The 18443-nt window shown below is 33.9% G+C and overlaps 1 protein-coding gene across 7 annotated transcripts in view; it reads right to left on the bottom strand.

Moving 5' to 3' along the window:
* Positions 1–18443, bottom strand: part of atp11a (ATPase phospholipid transporting 11A) — a 79540-nt gene that overhangs the window by 21445 nt on the left and 39652 nt on the right. For all 7 annotated transcript variants that reach the window (XM_051102279.1, XM_051102238.1, XM_051102332.1 and 4 more), the window contains exons 6-20: positions 18264–18392; positions 17939–18042; positions 17659–17709; positions 16052–16116; positions 15434–15515; positions 14768–14918; positions 13291–13488; positions 13031–13204; positions 11334–11500; positions 11131–11202; positions 9428–9501; positions 7581–7684; positions 4788–4969; positions 666–917; positions 405–585 (exon numbers count right to left, since the gene is read on the bottom strand). In XM_051102279.1, the coding sequence (XP_050958236.1) occupies positions 405–585; positions 666–917; positions 4788–4969; positions 7581–7684; positions 9428–9501; positions 11131–11202; positions 11334–11500; positions 13031–13204; positions 13291–13488; positions 14768–14918; positions 15434–15515; positions 16052–16116; positions 17659–17709; positions 17939–18042; positions 18264–18392 (1986 nt within the window). The remainder of the gene's footprint in view (positions 1–404; positions 586–665; positions 918–4787; positions 4970–7580; positions 7685–9427; positions 9502–11130; positions 11203–11333; positions 11501–13030; positions 13205–13290; positions 13489–14767; positions 14919–15433; positions 15516–16051; positions 16117–17658; positions 17710–17938; positions 18043–18263; positions 18393–18443) is intronic.

Raw genomic sequence — 18443 nt, 5'->3', positions numbered from 1 at the left:
TCAATTTAAAGCATCCTTGCTAAATAAAAGTGTTAAATTAATAAAAAAAATAATAATTTCTCCTGAAAAAAAATGCACTCAAGTGTTGGTAATAACAATAATAATAAAAAATGTTTCTTGCACAGCCAATCATTAGAATGATTTCTGAAGGATCATGTGACTGGAGTAATGATGCTGAAAATTTAGATTTGATCACAGAAATAAATTGCATTTTAAAATATATTAAAACAGAAAACAGTTATTTTAAATAGTAAAAAATATTTCAAAATTTTACTGTACTTGCTGTACTTTGAATCAAATAAATGCAGGCTTGGTGAGCAAAAACTTCTTTAAAAAACATTACAAATTTTATTCAAAAACTTCTGACTGGTAGTGTACTCTTTGAGACTTAAGTGCTGTAGTACCTGTGCTTTTTGCAAGGGTGCCATGCGACAGCAGAGCACAGCGCTGCAGTTCCTGCAGATGTCCAGGAAAATGTCCTTGTAGTTCCCTCCGTTGCTGGTTCCGTCCTGTGTCGGCCTCAGCACAGCTGACAGCGTCGCCCCATCGATTATCAGACCATAGTCTTGGTAATCACCTGAGAGCCTGTGGGGATTGACACAAATGTCTGTGTGTGTGAGCGTCTATGTGTTAGATTGCATGCAAATGTATTTTACTGTACCTACCCTGAGAAAGTGTCCCTGGTCATGCTGCCATGCTGTCTCAGTACAGTTCTGCTCAGATCGAACAGGACGTCGTGAAGACTCTGCTCCTCGGTCCGCTTGGTTGTCAGTTCCAGGATCTGTGTATTGCGATGGAACAACTTGCTGGCATAGCATGTGGCTGCTGCCGTCTCCATTTTGTCCCCTGTGAGAACCCAAACCTTCATACCAGCCTTGTGCAGGGATTCAATGGTGTCAGCCGCTTTATCCTGCAGCCTGAAAGATAAAATGACAGCCAAGGTGATTTTAAAAGCAGTTAATGTACACACGATGTCGGTATAATGAGCCAGTTGGGGCGCTTATTTACCACTACATCTTTGCTAGATTTGCTTTAAGTAATGACCAGTCCGACCCTAGCAAATGTTGACTTTTGCGATATTCGCTTTCTAATGCACATTTATGGAAGTCCTAAATTTTTGGAATTTTAAAGAATCGGTTTTTTATCTTCATGTGACACTGAAGACTTATAATTAAAAAAATTAATTATATTAAAAATAAAAAAAAATGTTATATTACTGATAACTGTTTCTTATCAAATAAGTGCAGCCTTGGTGAGCCCAAAGAACAACACCAAATATACAAAGTGACAATTACGCAGTTGTTGCTTTGACAGCCCAATTGTCTCAACTGTACAGTAGCAGCAGCAAGATTTGGCATAGTATATAGCAATCCTGTGTGCTTTATTCTTTGCGCAGTGCTGGAGTGAAAGTTAATGGACAGTGCTCTGCATGGCTCGGTGGCGGGGAGGTCTTATACCGCAGTGTGATGTCTCAGCCCACTTCACTCAGTAATTAAGCAGCCCAGCAGTCAGGATTCACAGTGCCACTGCTGCCAGATAATTAAGACTCCACCCCCCACTGCACCTCACTCACAGCCCAGCCACGCAGGAAGTGACATTCTCACAAAGACTCCCGGGAAGAACCCGCAAGACGTTCTACTACACTACCTATTAAACATTCTAATAACATGAATTGCACTTAACAACAATCCACTGAAGCTAAACAAATTCCCTGGATAAGCAATGTTCTGGTTGAGTCATAACATTCCTTCGGACTTCCCCAACATTCTATTTGGCTCCGTATTTTAAAATCTTGGCTTAAGTTGACATGAAGTCAGATTTTATGTCAGGGGTGCTCAACCCTGTTCCTGGAGATCGACTTTCCTGCAGAGTTCAGCTCCAACCCTGACCAAACACACCTGAACCAGCTATGGTTTCTTAAATATAATTTCCTTGCCTTATTGTGCTTTATTAGAGAAAAATAATCTCTTCATATTAACATGCTCTGCCTCTGAAATTACTTTTCTTTGCAAAAGATGTCACCTAGGCCAAGTGGGTGGGAAAAATAATGTAAACCAACTGCCAAATCGCTATTTATATAGAAGCCCATTTCCACCACTGAATAAAAATATTTAAAAATGTTATTGCGACTTTTTATCTCACAATTCTGACTATTGTTCTCAGAATTGTGATGTCAACTCACAATTCTGACTTTTCTCCTCAGAATTGTGAGAAATAAGGTCAGAATGGTGACATAAAAACTTGTAGTTCTCACTTTTTTTTCCTTGTAATTTCAAGTTTATATCATGCAATTCTGAGGAAAAAAGTCAGAACTGCGAGATAATCACAATTTTGACTGTATACGAGTTTATATCTTGCAATTCTGACATTTTCCTCAGAATTTTGGGATATAAACTTGCATTTGCAAGTCATGAAGTCTAATTTTGAGGGAAAAAAAAGACTAATATATCCTCAGAATTGCAACTTTATAACTCACAAACTCACAATTGCGTATTACGAAGTCAGAATTGCAAGATATAAACTCGCTATTATGGAAAAAAAAATCACAATGGGAGATATAAACTCACAATTCTAAGAAAAAAAATCACAGTGGGAGACATAAACTTGCAATTCTGAGAAAAAAAAGTCACAATGGGAGATATAAACTTGCAAAAAATAAAGAATTGCAAGTTTATATCTTAAAATTCCAATTTCATTTCTCAAATTTGCGAGTTTTTATTTCAGTTCTGAGAATAAAAGTCAGAAATGCGAGCTTGTATCATGCAGTTCTGAGAAAAAGTCAGAATTGTGAGATTAAAAGTTGCAATTACCTTTTTTTTTTTCTTTTTTTTCAGTGACGAAACAGGCTTCCATAAATATAAGGCATCATATTAGGCTGCTGTTAGCAAATGGAGCCTTTCTAAAATCTTGGCAATAGTTGACACTAATTTAACAGTGATTTAATGCAGAACAACTTTAATGTAACATTGATTATATCCTCTTTACAATCCACTGCTGACTTACATTCAAGTCAGACTCTATTCTGGCACAGAACACCCACTTTTTTCTATTAAGCCAAATTCCCATAATTTAAAAATATAGTCCCACCCTTCTTTTGTCTTGTTGCATATCCTGCTGCATTCAGAAACACAACCCTTAAGGGTGCAGCAACATTAACTGAATTTTTTTGGGTGAAATCCAGTAATTTCTGTAATTCAAATCCAGTCACCACATGATCATGGATTTCGCAAAGGGTTCACATGCACATTTGTCAACAGAAAGCTGCTTGTATCATACATTGCTACACTACTGATGATGGAGAATCGACCTTTTAGCCCACAGAATTTCTCCACATTTAGAGAAGTACAAATTCGTTAGTCAATTGTCATTTTATGTCGACTTGAAAAAAATACACAAACATTACAAACAGTCAACGATTCCCCTTATCAAATTAGCTTCCTGTATATTTGCATATAACACATTATCTTGAGTGACCTCTTGAAGACACAAACAGGCTGGTGCCTACAGGGCACTGATTGCATCTAATCAACACAGCCTGACAAAATAAGTTCCCGTCTAGTAATCACTATTTGTTTGCTCTGTCATATTCATTAAGGCGTTCAACATAGATTGATGTGTTTATTTATAACATTAGGTTGGATGGCCTCCATAAGTGCATAAGCCAAAACAGTAGTTCATCAGAACCGTGTCTGCCGGCCCCCGATTGATTCAAGAGGGGGTCTAATTATGTTAGCTGCTCATTATCAGGACACTGGAGCCTAACGGATGGACTATATTGATTGCGTGTGCAATTAACGTTAACTCACACTGGTTCTGTCAGGGCCGCGGGTGCTCACGTGAGCTTCGAACTGACGCTGGACCTGTAACTCTTCATTCAGTTGTAGCGCCGATCGGAACCTTGGCGTTCAGCCAGTTATCTAATATTGCTAATGCACATCCATTCTCCATTTCAGTTCAAAGAAATGTACCTTGTGTATTTAGGCAAATGCATAATGCACTTAATGGAAAACGCAAGTTATTATTAACATGTTGATGTTTTTACGGCAACATGCAATTTGGAAAGCAATCGGACTTGCTCAGAAATGCATCGGACGTCACTGTTTTATGTTTCGACCCTATGGATTTTATGATGCTGTAGTAGGCAGTAGCGAGAGGGAAAGTGGCCCTAATTCTTAGTACTGATGGGTAATCTACATATTCACAGATGAATGACTTTAACAAACAGCTTGAAAAATGAACAGTGCTTGCCTGATTCTGTAAAGTGACTCCTCTGTAGTTACAAACCTGTTGTAAATTGCTAAGAAATGTACAGTGGAGTTCAAAAGTCTTAGACTACAATGAAAATATGTGATTCAAAATCATGCTGGATAACATTTTTTCAATACAATTAAAAATGGATAAAAATAATAATAATTTTTTTAATAATGTTTTTTTTTTTTGCACAATTATTCACATATTATTTGTTTAAAAAATTCAAAATATGCTGGATAATAATACTAAGAATTTTTTCTATGACATTTTTCCCATTTCCAATGGTAGTCTCAGACATTTTTATCCTACTGTATCTACTGTATGTTTAAGATATTTTCCAACCTCAGTGTCAGAGTTATTTACATTCTGGATTTGACGACTGAATACTGAACATTAAATGGTTTTTCTTAACTTTGAAATCAAGTTTGATTCACTTCAGTTGAAGAATTTTTAATCAAGTCAATCAAACTTAGATGGTATTTGTGGTATTTGGTAAACGTAAATCAGGCTGAGTGAGTCAGGTAGCAGTAATTCACCTATCTTCCACAGCCGTGGCTCCAAGCAGGATGAAATCCTTTTCGATGACATCATAAGCTTCAGCCAGTTTCTTGTCGCGTTCCTGCAGAGCTAGTTTAGCGCTGTTGAGGAGACGGCATGTTTCCTCATACTCCTCATGAGTCAGCTTCTTATAAGCCACGCAAAGAGTCCGTAAGCCCTCCTACAAGGGAAAGATTTGAAACAAAAATGTCAGCTTAGCCAGCCAGGTCCATTCATTTACAAAAACAGCCAAAATTCAACTCAAGAATTCAATCTTTGTCTTAAAAACAGAATTAAGCTTGGATATAACTAAATATAGGTTTAACTCAGAATAAACATAATGTAAAGAAAAAAACAATACCTATGCTAAGAAAAATGAAAACATTGAGATTACTTATTCACCCTCGTATTGTTCAAAACCTGTGACTTTTTTTCTTCTGGGGTACAGCAAATGGAGATATTTTAAAGAATGCTCACACTGCTCTTTCATCATGTGGTGACCACAAGCTGCCAAGCTTCAAAAAAGCATGGAAGTTTATTTCCACCTCAGAATGAAAAAAGGTAACTGCGACTCAAATTGAGAGTTTATTTATTTTGATTGAGAGTTAACATCTTGCAATTCTGTAAAAAAGTCAGAATTGTGAGACAAAAATTGCAATTTTTAATTTTCTTTTCATTCTGTGCCTGAAATAGGCTTCCATAAAAGCAACATAAAAATAGTTTGTGACGTAAAGGTGACATAGTATGAAAATCTGAGTTTTTGTTTGTTTAAGTGCTATAATCAGGTCCCCAGTGCATTTACCAAACCAGAAAACATGACAAAGAACAAGCCAGTACATTTTTTGGTAAGCCTATCTCTGCAAGCTTGTGAAAAAACATGCCAAAAACAAGCCCACCGCTGCCATTGTGTTTTCGCAAGCGACAATAGTGTACCAGTTCTAACGCCATGGCGAAAATTCAAGCAAAGCATGCTAACTGTTCTGTCATTGGCTGCACTATTTAGAGTTCCAGCCTCAGAGGAGACAAGAAAGCCGTGAATTTATTGATTTGTTTACTGTATATTACTCTGCTGCCACACAGATCAAATATTAACATGTGATTTCTTTCCCAGCTGTCTACCTTCACAGACATAACCGACTGTTTTTGTAAGTTTTTAATATAAACTTGTGTGTATTTGACAGTTTAAGCGTAATAAGACATGAAAGAGAACTTAGTTTAGTACTCACATGCCGTGTGACAGCCGATTTCTGTGCATGTGCTTCGGATGTGTGTGCTCAGAAAACCCTATATCAGAATTTTAAACTAGGGCTGGCAAACTAATAATCGCGAATAATCGCATACAAAATAAAAGTTTGAGTTTGCCTAATATATGTGTGTAATTATTATGTATATATAAATACAAACACATTCATGTATATATTTAAGAAATATTTACAAGTATGTGTATTTATTATATTTTTTATATAATTTATATTATATATAAATAAAAATATGTTGTACATAATTAACATATTTCTCCTAAATATATACATTAATTTCTGTATATTTATATATACATAATAATTACACAGTACACATATATTAGGCAAACTCTTATATTTTGTATGCGATTAATCACGATTAATCGTTTGCCAGCCCTAGTTTAAACTGATATGGCTTTAAAACACATGATATTAGCACAATAGACATGATAATAAAAACCAAACTGATGTTTTTATCAGAGTATCTGAGGTATGAGCTGTGAAGGCAGAGCTTTGTTCTGAAAAAGGGGGCGGGGAGCAGCAGCTTATTAGCATTTAAAGAGACATGCACGAAAACATTTTTAAAATGATGTAATAAATGATCTGTGGGGTATTTTGAGCTTTTGAAACTTCACAGACACATTCTAGGGACACATAAAACTTATATTACATCTTGTAAAAAGGGGCATAACAGGTCTCCTTTAATCAAAACATTCCATTGTTGTATGCAAAAGAGCAGCATGAACATTTTGCAAAACATCTAATTTTGTGTTCCATGTAAAAAAAAAAAATAGTGGTTGTATAATGTCATAACTATCATTTGTTGGTAAATTATCCCTTTGAAATGTAGATTATGAAATGACAAAAATGCTCTAGTACAAAAATTCCCATCAAAGCATTATTAATATAACACCACTGATAGATCTGTCAGTTTGGGCTTCATCTTGAAAACAAAGGTTCAATTCTGTACAGAAACCTTTTCACTCTGGCTACTAGACCCATGAATCAGCATTCCTGACCCAGATCTGTGAGTAACACAATGAAGTAACTTCATTGTAGCTGTGTTAATCTATGACATTAGATCCGTTCCTCATGCCTGGCACCGTGATTATATTATATTTCTGCAAATGACTTTAGATATTTGTCAAGTTTAAGATAATTACATTAATTAGAATATAAAGAGCAAAAAGTACAAATTACTTCTGGGTCCTACAAAAACATTAAACTAATATCGGTTGTTTATAATAGTCATCCCTCTTATGAAAGCTAATGAGATCAGCGTTGGGCCGCAGTGTGAGAATGCATAAATAGAAAGACAACAGACACATTGTCTTTCCTCCTTCTGTTTTCTCTTTCATTTTCAGAGATGTTTAGGTACTTTCCTATTTCAGCTCTCTTTGAGGATGACATTCACGCTAAACAAAAGCGGCACAAGCAAACACACTTGAGAGGAGCTTTTTTCCATCAAGATCTAGGAAGGTGCTTTTGTGACTTATAAATAGCTCTGCTAAAATAAGAAAGAAGATGAAGATGTTTCTGATTTCTGCTCACCACAGCGTTGTGCTCTACTCGCGCTTTGACCTGCTCCACCTTTCCAGAAACCACCCGTGGGAAAATAGAAGAATCCGCCCCCTTACAGAACAAATAGTACTCTCCTAAAACAAAACAAACAATTATCCACACAAATAAAGTGTTAACAGCTATAATGAAGAAACCATACACCCATCAGTATGTCATGCTTTCAATACATTTATAATTGATAAAGCAATATCATTATGCAATTCATGCATGAAATCAAGACCTATTTGCATTTTGAGATTTTAGATTTTATATCTTGTTGCTGAAATACATTATATAATAGTAAAATGGGTCACAAATGCCATTTCATGTGGACTTCAAATTAGCACATTAGTTATGCTGTCAGGCTCTCAATGTATTCAAGAATATCCTAATTGCTTTTTATATTAAAAGATAAGCTGTCAGGTCAATTGTATGTGACTGAATGCATTCAGGAATCATACAGATGTCTAAATCGAGCTCTCATTTGTATGCTAGTAGCACATTGACCCACTTGCATTAACCGGCCCCTCCAATTGGGCACACATGGTGACTCAGAGATTTTCAGTGGAATGTGTATCCATCACTCGCAGTTCCAGAATGAGTGTGCATGTCTGTGTTTACTCAGCTATGCTTTGAGGACAAAATTATCCCCAGCTAAATCCCTTTGGGGATATTCTCAGACGGGAAAATCATTCATAAATAAAGTGAATAATTAGGACTGCCAATCTCAAAACTTATAATCAGTTTATTATATAACATGCGGTTTATTTAAATCAATCACAAATAATTACACATATCAATATTTGCAAGGATCATTCAAAGACATCATATTGTCGTGTCAGAATAAGACATTGAATAGACATGACAAAGTTGCCTTTTGATTAAATATATGTGACCCTGGACCACAAAACAAGTTATAAGGGTCAATTTTTCAAAATTGAGATTTATACATCATCTGAAAGCTGAATAAATAAGCTTTACATTGATATATTTGTTAGGATTTGGCTGAGATACAACTATTTGAAAATCTGGAATCTGAGGGTGCAAAAATATTTAGAAAATCACCTTTAAAGCTGTCCAAATTAAGTTATTATAAATTCATATAACTCATCAAAAATTAAGTTTTGATATATTTATGGTAGGAAATTTACAAAATATCTTCATGGAACATGATATTTACTTAACATCCTAATGATTTTTGGCACAAAAGAAAAATATTTTTTTGACCCATACAATGTATTGTTGGCTATTGCTACAAATATACCCATGCTACTTAAGACCTTTGTGGTCCAGGGTCACATATTTGTTTTATTTTCTACTTAATTAAATATAACTCAACATCACTAACCTCAATAAATAAATACATTTATTTATTAAAACATACAGGTCAGGAGGCAATACTGAAAGGAATTTTTTGCACATTTTAAATACTTAATCACACAAAATTAACATGTTAAACTTCCATGATATATTTTTTTAATATTAGAAAAGTTTTTAGGTCAAAACTAAATTACAGATAATTATGCATTAGTCATACATAATAATGTATTCAATTAGCTTTATATAACAACAACATAAATCTGTGGCATATCCTCATTTAGATTGCCAAGTAAATATGTATGTGTATCTACTTAATTTTGGGGATACATTTAAACCCAGAAGTCAGCTAAATATGAAAACTCTCCTTTTGGGGGACATCCTTATTTTTAAAGAGTGGTATAAAAATCAAGTAAATAATGTTTTTTTTAAGGTAAGGGTGTGGGTTAGGGTTAGGTTATAGTATTTAAAACTAGAATGTCTCTATTTAGATAACTAACGTGTGTGTGTGTTCATCCTACCTGAGCTCGATCGTACGATAACACTCATTCTCCTCCTCACTGAATCAAAGTTTAACACCTCCAACAGTTCAAATCTGTGAAGAATAAACACAAATGCAGACAAAATGACAATGTTTCAAGTCTTTCTATTTAAAAGGTTACCGGATCTACTATTATTAACTAACTACATTTATGTACAAATAAATCAGAGGAATACATATCGGCGACTGGGTCCTTTGGGATACATCTTTATCACAGACAGACAGAGTTTTTATATGACTGCACTCTGTGCTGACCCTCGTGTTCTCAGCTTTAGGACAGTGTGTAGCTGCACTAATTATGGCTGGTCCTTGTCCTTCAAGGACATACACACACACTCCATCTCACAAACACCGGTCCTTTTACAACATTCTCTAAACAGCGGAACTTCCAACAATATACTGTATAACGTTGTTATTTTAATAAACACACAATGACATTACTATAACAACCCGCTGAGTAAATACACAGATGATTACAGATTAGGCTGAGCAAACTGTTCCTTTGCTGAGGTTTCTTTCTCACACAGCATGTGGCAAAATACATAGCATGACAAGAAAATTAAAGCTGCAGTCACCACGGGGGGTGTAAGCAGCCCTGCTAGTGGTGCGGTATGAAGCTTGAAGCTGGTTTGTAAAGTCTGTGTGAAAAAAAATGTAAAATGGATAAATGTACTTAAAAAATATATGCCGTTCAAATGTGTGGGATCAGTACGTTTTAAAAGTGTTTTAAAATTTCCATTTATTTGATTAAAAAAAAAATATTATGAAATATTGCAATTTAAAATAAGAGCTTTCTATTTTAATATACTTTAAAATCTAATTTATTTCTGTGATGCAAGGCTGAATTTTCATCAGCCATTACTCCAGTCTTCAGTGTCACATGATCCTTTAGAAATCATTCTAATATGCTGATTTATTACCAATGTTGGAAACATTTGTGTTCTTTGATGAACAAAATAGAAATCTTTTCTAACAATATAAGTCTTTACTATCACTTTTTATCAATTGAACACATCCTTGCTGAATGAAAGTATTAATTTCTTTCAAACAAACAAAGAAAGAAAAAATGTACTGACCCCAAACTCTGAACGGCAGTGTATATTGTTAGAAAATATTTATATTTTAAACAAATGCTGTTCTTTTTGACAGTTTATTCATCAAAGAATCCTGAAAAAAGTATCACAGGTTCCCAAAATTCAGCTTTGCATCACAGGAATAAATTCCATTCTAAAGTATAATAAAATAGAAAACCACTATTTTAAAATGCAATAATATTTTACAAATATTACACTTTTTTCTGTATTTCTTATAAAACAAACAAAGCTTTGATGAGCAGAAAAGTCTTCTCTAAAAAACGTCAAAAACTTTTGAATGGCAGTGTATTGCTTTCATTATTTTATTTATTTTACTATTATTTTAAAAACACAATAAATATATATATTAAAATACAATATAAAAATATTTTGTACAAAAAAACCTCATTATTTTTTTACCTTTTTTAATTTTTAAATTAAAAATAATTATAAAATGATTTATGGTAATAATCTGCACTTAACATATTAAATAAATTTGTGGGTAAAACCACTTTCTCAGGCTGATAGACTGGCTATTTCTCCAAAGACATCCAAATGCTGCTAGTTTCCTGTTGGTCATTTCACTCATGCTGTTTTCCAGATGGCTCACCTCTCCATCTCATCCTCTCTGTTGAGGATCTCCATGTGACTGTCCTTCAGACGAAGATAGGTGAAGCCCAACCTGAACAGGTGAGAGAAAAGGAAGGCAAACTCAGTATGTTATTATGATGAAGGGTTAAGATTACACACAACAGTATTAAACACAGAAAATGGGGTGTCTGAGTGTACGCATGTGTACAGAATGCATCTTGCCTTTGCATGCCCTCCACCAGCGCAACCTCGTCTGGAGAGGAGGAGATGTAAAAGGAGGTGGATTTGCCCTGATGGATTCCTCTCTTAATGCCATCTACCGTTTCCTCTTCCTTCACCTGGACTGTGTGACAAAGGCACAGCGCACGGAAAAACAGCTCCTCTCGCTCCTGATGAGACACACACATACACGTTTAAAGTGAAATCCTGCACACAAAACTGCTGCTCAATTCTTAAAGCAAAAAGACTATTTAAAACAGTAAAACATCATATTGCATGGCATGAGGCAATTCAGTCATCACACACACACTATTTCCCCCTTATTTAGAGTGAGCCGTCTCAGTGGAACAGAATCATTCATCTGTTTCCTCATACACCAGAGAGACTAACAAAAAGAGATTAAGTGACAGAAACAGAAAGCTAAAAGGAGAGAGAGAGGCTATCTGTGTCTAACCCTGACCAAAATGCAGTCAATACTCCTGTATCCAGTAAATATTTGGATACATTTGATACAAGCAGGCATTAAAAATCTCTACAACACTGCACTCTGATATTTCACTTTATTATGCACACAAGCACAATATCATCTCTACACAATCTAATTTAAATGGACAAACTGAGTTTGTACAAATGTTTGGACTGTTGTTCATAAAATCACATTCAAAAACACAACTGACAAGAGATGTGATGGGAAACTGAACAAGTTAACAAATTCTTTAATAGATGTTCTAGCTAATCTGCTGAATTAATGTCACGTTGCTCTAAGCTCATTTATCAAAGATAAAATTAGAATCCATCCATCATTCCACCCATCCACAGCTAAAATATTCATGCAAAACTTGCCTTTGTGATAACATGATTTATCTGTGCAATGAAACAGAACTTGCCGCTCATAATAACACGTTCATTCTCATTGTCCAAATACTTCTTTAGCTTCTTTTATCAGTATATACAGTGGTCCAAAATGTATCTGCATACCTCATTCTTACTGCATTCTTCAAATTCAAGTTTTCACCCCCCAGCTGTGTTTCCTTGTGTTTCTATCTGGAGCATCAGTGAGCATTTGAACCTTCTGTAATAGTTGCATATGAGTCCCTCAGTTGTACTCAGTGTGAAAAGATGGATCTCGAAATCATACAGTCATTGTTGGAAAGGGTACAAATACATAAAAATGCTGAAAAACCAAAGAATTTGTCGGACCTGAAGGATTTTTCTGAAGAACAGCAGGCAGTTTAACTGTTCAGGACAAACAATGGACTCCTATGGACAACTATCACTAAACAAAAAAACACACCTGTGGATCATTCAGGTAACAACACAGTATTAAGAACCAAGCGTATGTAAACTTTTGAACAGGGTAATTTTATTAATTCAACTATTATTTTCTCTTGTGGACTATATGTAAACGTCTTTTATGTGAAATATCTTATTCAGGTCAGTACTAAATAAACAATAACATGCATTTTGTATGATCCCTCTTATTTTGGTAAAATAACATTTTGCAGATTCTGCAAGGTGTATGTAAACTTTTGACTTCAACTGTAAATACACATATTTTGAAATTTAAACCTTTTGTAATACAAAAGACAAAGTGTTTCCTGTCACTTTTGCTTGCGAAACAAAATTATTAGAGAAAAAAAACATCCCCCAACTGAACTGTGATTACACAACACTTATGGAATCACTGAGTACAATCTCACCTTTCCGTCTACACCCGGAGACGAGTCGATCATATCCATTCCGGCAGCTCCAGGTAAGATCTGCCCATTACAGATGGCATGTGGCACGTAAACATGCCCGTCCACACAACATTCCCTCAACTCCATGTTATTTTCTGTCAAAGTGCCAGTTTTGTCTGTGAAGACGTATTCCACCTGTGATGGAGAAAGAAGGGAGGCAGTGAACCACTAATGACCCAGGGAGCAGTTTTGGAGTGTGCTAAAAAGGTTTCCTACTGTACCTGTCCAAGTTCTTCGTTAAGATCTGAGGTATTGACGAGCGGTCCCTCTCCGAGCTCCTCATCAAACATGTCATCGTCCCACAGGATGAAGTACGAGCCAAAGAACTTCTGCATCTCCACAGTCACATACATGGACACAGGAATGATGTAGTTGAACAGAACCATGAAGGCGAGGAAATCTGTGAATGCCCGGATTAACTGAAGGGAAAAAAGCAGGGAATTAAATAGTGTGAGTATATGCAATTGTTTTGCTTTGATTGTGTCAATGATATGAAGGCATAAAATATAGTTAGCATATACAGTGGCGGTCAAAATCTGGAATAATTCATATTTTTTCAAGTTTTTGAAAAAGGTCTCCAAAAGGATGCTCACCAAGGCTGCATTTATTTGATCAAAAAAAAACAAACAGTAAAACAGTAATATTGTGAAATATTATGACAATTTAAAATGACTGATTTACCTTTTAGAAAGTTATTATTGTTAAAAAGTAATTATAATAATTATAAAGTTATTATTTATATGATGCAAAGATGAATTCACATTTACTGTCACATGATTCTTCAGAAATCAATCTAATATGCTGATTTGCTGCTGAAGAAACATTTCTTATTAAATTACTATTAAATTGAAGTTTTCACACCAACAGAATGTCATTTTCTGAAAAAGCTAAATTAAAAAATTCATTTTGTTATAAAATCAAACAATAAATATATAACAAATAATAATTATAAATTACAATTATTAAAAATTACATAAAAATAAATTTAAAAAAAATAATTTAAATAAAAATATATATATAATAAGCATCTATGATGCAAACCTAAAATCACATTCAGTGCCATGTGATTTAGAAATCAATCTAATATGCTGAATTGCTGCTAAAAAAAATTGTATTGCGTATAAGTAGAATAAAAATGTAGTACCAAAAAATAAATAAATACATTTTAATAACAACATTAACATAATAAAATATTTTAATAAAAAAAAGTTTTCACACATTTGTCATTCTCTGAAAGTGCGAAAGTATTTTATCATTTTGAACACCTTCATTTTTTAAATAAAATAAAACAATAAATGTATAACAAATATAAAAAAAATTAACTATAATCAATTTTTAAAAATTGAATCAAAAAAGTACAAATTAAATTAAAAATTAAAATTAAAACAAAAAATATATGACAATAAGCATATGTGATGCAAAGCTGAATTCGCATTCAGTGTCACATGAATCTTCAGAAATCAAACATTTCTTATTATGTAGACGTGTAGAAGTAGTATATAAATGTAGTACCAAAAAATAAATAATTACATTTTGGTAACAACATTAATATAATAATATATTTAATTAAAAAAAAAATACACTTTTTAAATGTAATTTTAAATGAAAATGAAAATTTGATATATACACACACACACACACACACACACACACATATATATATATATATATATATAAGCACTGTTTTATAGCACATACCACATGCCGTTGCCTCTCAGTCTCAGTTTTCTGGTTGTACCAGGGCTCATCTCGGTTTGGGTTGGCTTGCCATACATATTTCAGGACAGTATTGATCAAAGCTTTACTGATCAGGATGCAGAGGTACACGACCAGGTAGGCATTCATAGACCTGCAGGACAAAAAGCGATGAGATGATCCCAGACCCGCATAGTATGAGCATAATCATTTTTGGGCCTAATGGCAAAGACACATATCATACATCAAGATGACAAGATCTAACTGCAGTAACTTTCCCTTAGGGTCTCCGAGTTTAACCTTACTCGTACCCCATTCAAAATAAATCCTTCTGTCCAAATGACATCTACAATATTAAATTAAAGTCTAAAAAAAAATAAAATCAACATTTATTTAATTAAAAAAAGTCAATGATATCCAATCTCTGAAAGCAGATCTCTGAAAGTACACCTGGTTATTCAATATAAACATATTTTACTTGTTTTCTAATGGCTGCATCTATCTGTCTGACAGAATTGTCAGCGAGACACATGTCAGCGCAACTTGATACAATTTGTGACATCAAATACAGAAGCCTGCAATTTGCTTTACAAACAGCACACTAAATACATTACCCCGTACATGCTGACAGCAAGATAAACTGATCGAATACCTATCGCCATGTCTTACTTTTCAACAGCGGAGCGTTTCTGAGACTTGGACTGGTAGTTGAGGGCCATCTTGGTTTCCATGCCCGTGTAGATGGCCACAGCTAGAGAAACAAGAGAGGACCAAGAGCATTTTGAGATCATAATTCCTCTGTACAGCTTCTTTGATGCTGTGATAATGTAAAAGCCATTGTTACATAACTGAGCTCTTTTTGTCCTACAGTACAGTGCCATTATGTCATAATGGCTCCTCTGTAACAAAGTTAAACATTTTTTTAAAGCTTGCCCTGCTCTTAGTATCCTCACGTGTATAATGTGACATTCATCTCCCTATCTCGTCCTGTCTCTCTCTCTCTAGCAATTAAGAACTTCTTTCTGATCTCACAAGCCTCAGTGACTCATTTAATTACAGTGGGAACAGAGTGACAGAATGACTCAATCAGCAACTCTCCTCTCTTGTTCTTCTTCCTGTTGCCTAAAAACATCACTGTACCAGGTTACAGTGATGGATCCTAGCATCATTGACATCAATACGTTTAGACTGGAAAACAAAAACTAATACTGTATATACCTTGAATGGACAGCAAGTAGAAATAATGTATATGCATAAACACAAATATGCAGTGTTGTTATTTATTACCATGTATGTATTCAGTGTTTTTCAGTGTGGCTCCACGTAGCAGCAGGTTCTCAGAACCCAGGGGTCTTAAGTAATCAAACAGATCAAATTCAGCATTACAAACATGAAAAAATTATGCTCACATCTTTTTGCATTGTACTGTATGCATTGTACTGCAAATTCACTGCAGGACTGTGTGAAATAAAAACGTATGTGAAATATTAACAATTTTGAAATTTTGAAGAAGAAAATTAAACAAATGGTTACCAGTAAAGCAATGAAAATATGCACTTTATATTATACATTTATATAAATGAAAACAGCTAAAACAGTTGTGTTACGTATCAACTATCCTAATATTAATTAACTAAATTCATAAATATGAAAAAAATGAACCTTGCTGATATCACTATGACTCTAATTATATTATATTATATTATATTATATTATATTATATTATATTATATTATATTATATTATATTATATTGTATTGTATTGTATTGTATATATATTGTATTGTATTGTATTGTATAATATTATATTATATATATAATAAATTACTATTATACATTTATTGATTATATAATAAATTACAAGAAATAATACATTATGAAACTAAATTATTTATTGATTATATAATAAATTATTATATTGTTATATTTATTATATAATATTATATTATTATAAAATGTGATATATAAATAAATAATAATATAAATAAATAAATAAATTACTACTATATATTTATTTATTTATTATATAATAAACATTATACATAAATTATACATAATAAATTAAATATGAAAATAAATACTTGTGAAGCTGCCTAAATGAACCTGGTTGATATTATTACAACTACAATTATATTATATTATATTATATTATATACAATGTGTAAAAAAATACAATTAAATTGTAAATTAAATATTTAAATATTTTTAAATATTTATTTTAAATACTATATTTATTTATATTTATTTACATATTTGCATATAAAGTGAAGTTCAAAATGAAGTTTACCAAAATAACAGTACTTTCAGTATTTTACTAGATAAAATGCAATATATATTCCATTACATGTATTATTATATAATATCAAATATTTTGTATTTGTATTTTTCAATGCTGTATCTACCTTTTTTTCCATAAGAGCATGTGCAGCCATTTGTAAATTTTATGGGTCAGGCTTCCGATCTCATCCGTGTCCAGCTATTTTAAGCTTTACAAAATTGCTTGTTTGGCTGCTTGATATTGCAGACTGGTGTGTCTTACTATATTCTTTAATGTATTATCTTAACTATGAACACACTGGTTTGTAGTGCAAACAGTTTTACCGTTTACTGCACATTGTTATTCTTCTCATTATTTCCCTATAGCAGCTAATGAACCGGAAGTCTCAGTCATAGGCTCATTTCCGAGTTAAAGAAAAAGGTGGATACGTTCAAATTTATTTATATAATTAAAGTTAGAGCTTATTGCTAAACAGGAAATATGGAGCATTTCTTTAGTAAGAATCAGGATTGGAAGAGAGACCTGTTCTATGAAAATGATAAAGTGTCCCTCCTGAATTCAATCTTTCACACACTGGCCCCTTAATTAAGAGTCAATTTCCTGAGTATAGATTTACCTCGCGGTGGGCTCGTCTCGATCCAAATAAATATTGATGCGTCCAACAAATCTACAGCAGAAGAGGAAGAAAAGACAGAAATTAATGTCTAGTCTGGGCTCTGTGTCAATGTGTGTGTATGTAGTAAAGACTCCAAGTGAGGATATTTGTGTGGGGTATCTGGAGTGTGTGGCATGCTGTTGTGCCAGTCCAACAGTAGTCCTATGCATAGGCAGAGATTGTAAGAGAAAGCGAGGGTTTGTTTATGTGTTTACTGCTGATATATGTGTGTGTCACTCACTTGTACAGGTCTGGCTGGGGTTGTTCGCATTCTATCGTAGCGTGCAGTGTGTCCACCTCCTCTGCTGCGCTGAATGCCTTTGTGTCCTGAACTGCATAATAGGTCTTTGTATAGAGAGAAGAGCACAAGAGAAACCAGTTGGCATTCCAAGGTCAAAAACTCTCACACACACATTTCTACCATCTCCCATCTAATAAGAATTACTGGCAGTCCAGCCAAGACATTTCAGCCATAATGTATAGAACAATGTTTAGAATAAACCACTAACGTTACGTTTTAGGAATAATAACAGTGTTGTTTGCCTTTCTATAAAATGACCAATCACCTTATGGCTGGATTCTCCATCTAAGCTGGCTGTGGTGACGAAACAAGTTCCATCTTCTCTACTGGAGGACAGCAGTATGAGGTCACATGGAAACGTCTCATTCTCCTTCACCTGGACAATATCACCCACCTGAAAGGTCAGAGGGCAAGAAAGGGTCAAATTCAACATTTACAGTTACAG

The sequence above is a fragment of the Labeo rohita genome, chromosome 1, assembly GCF_022985175.1.
Source record: "Labeo rohita strain BAU-BD-2019 chromosome 1, IGBB_LRoh.1.0, whole genome shotgun sequence".
Lineage (NCBI taxonomy): Eukaryota > Metazoa > Chordata > Actinopteri > Cypriniformes > Cyprinidae > Labeo > Labeo rohita.
Note: the sequence above shows the minus strand (reverse complement) of the source record. Positions and strands in the feature narration are given on the sequence as shown.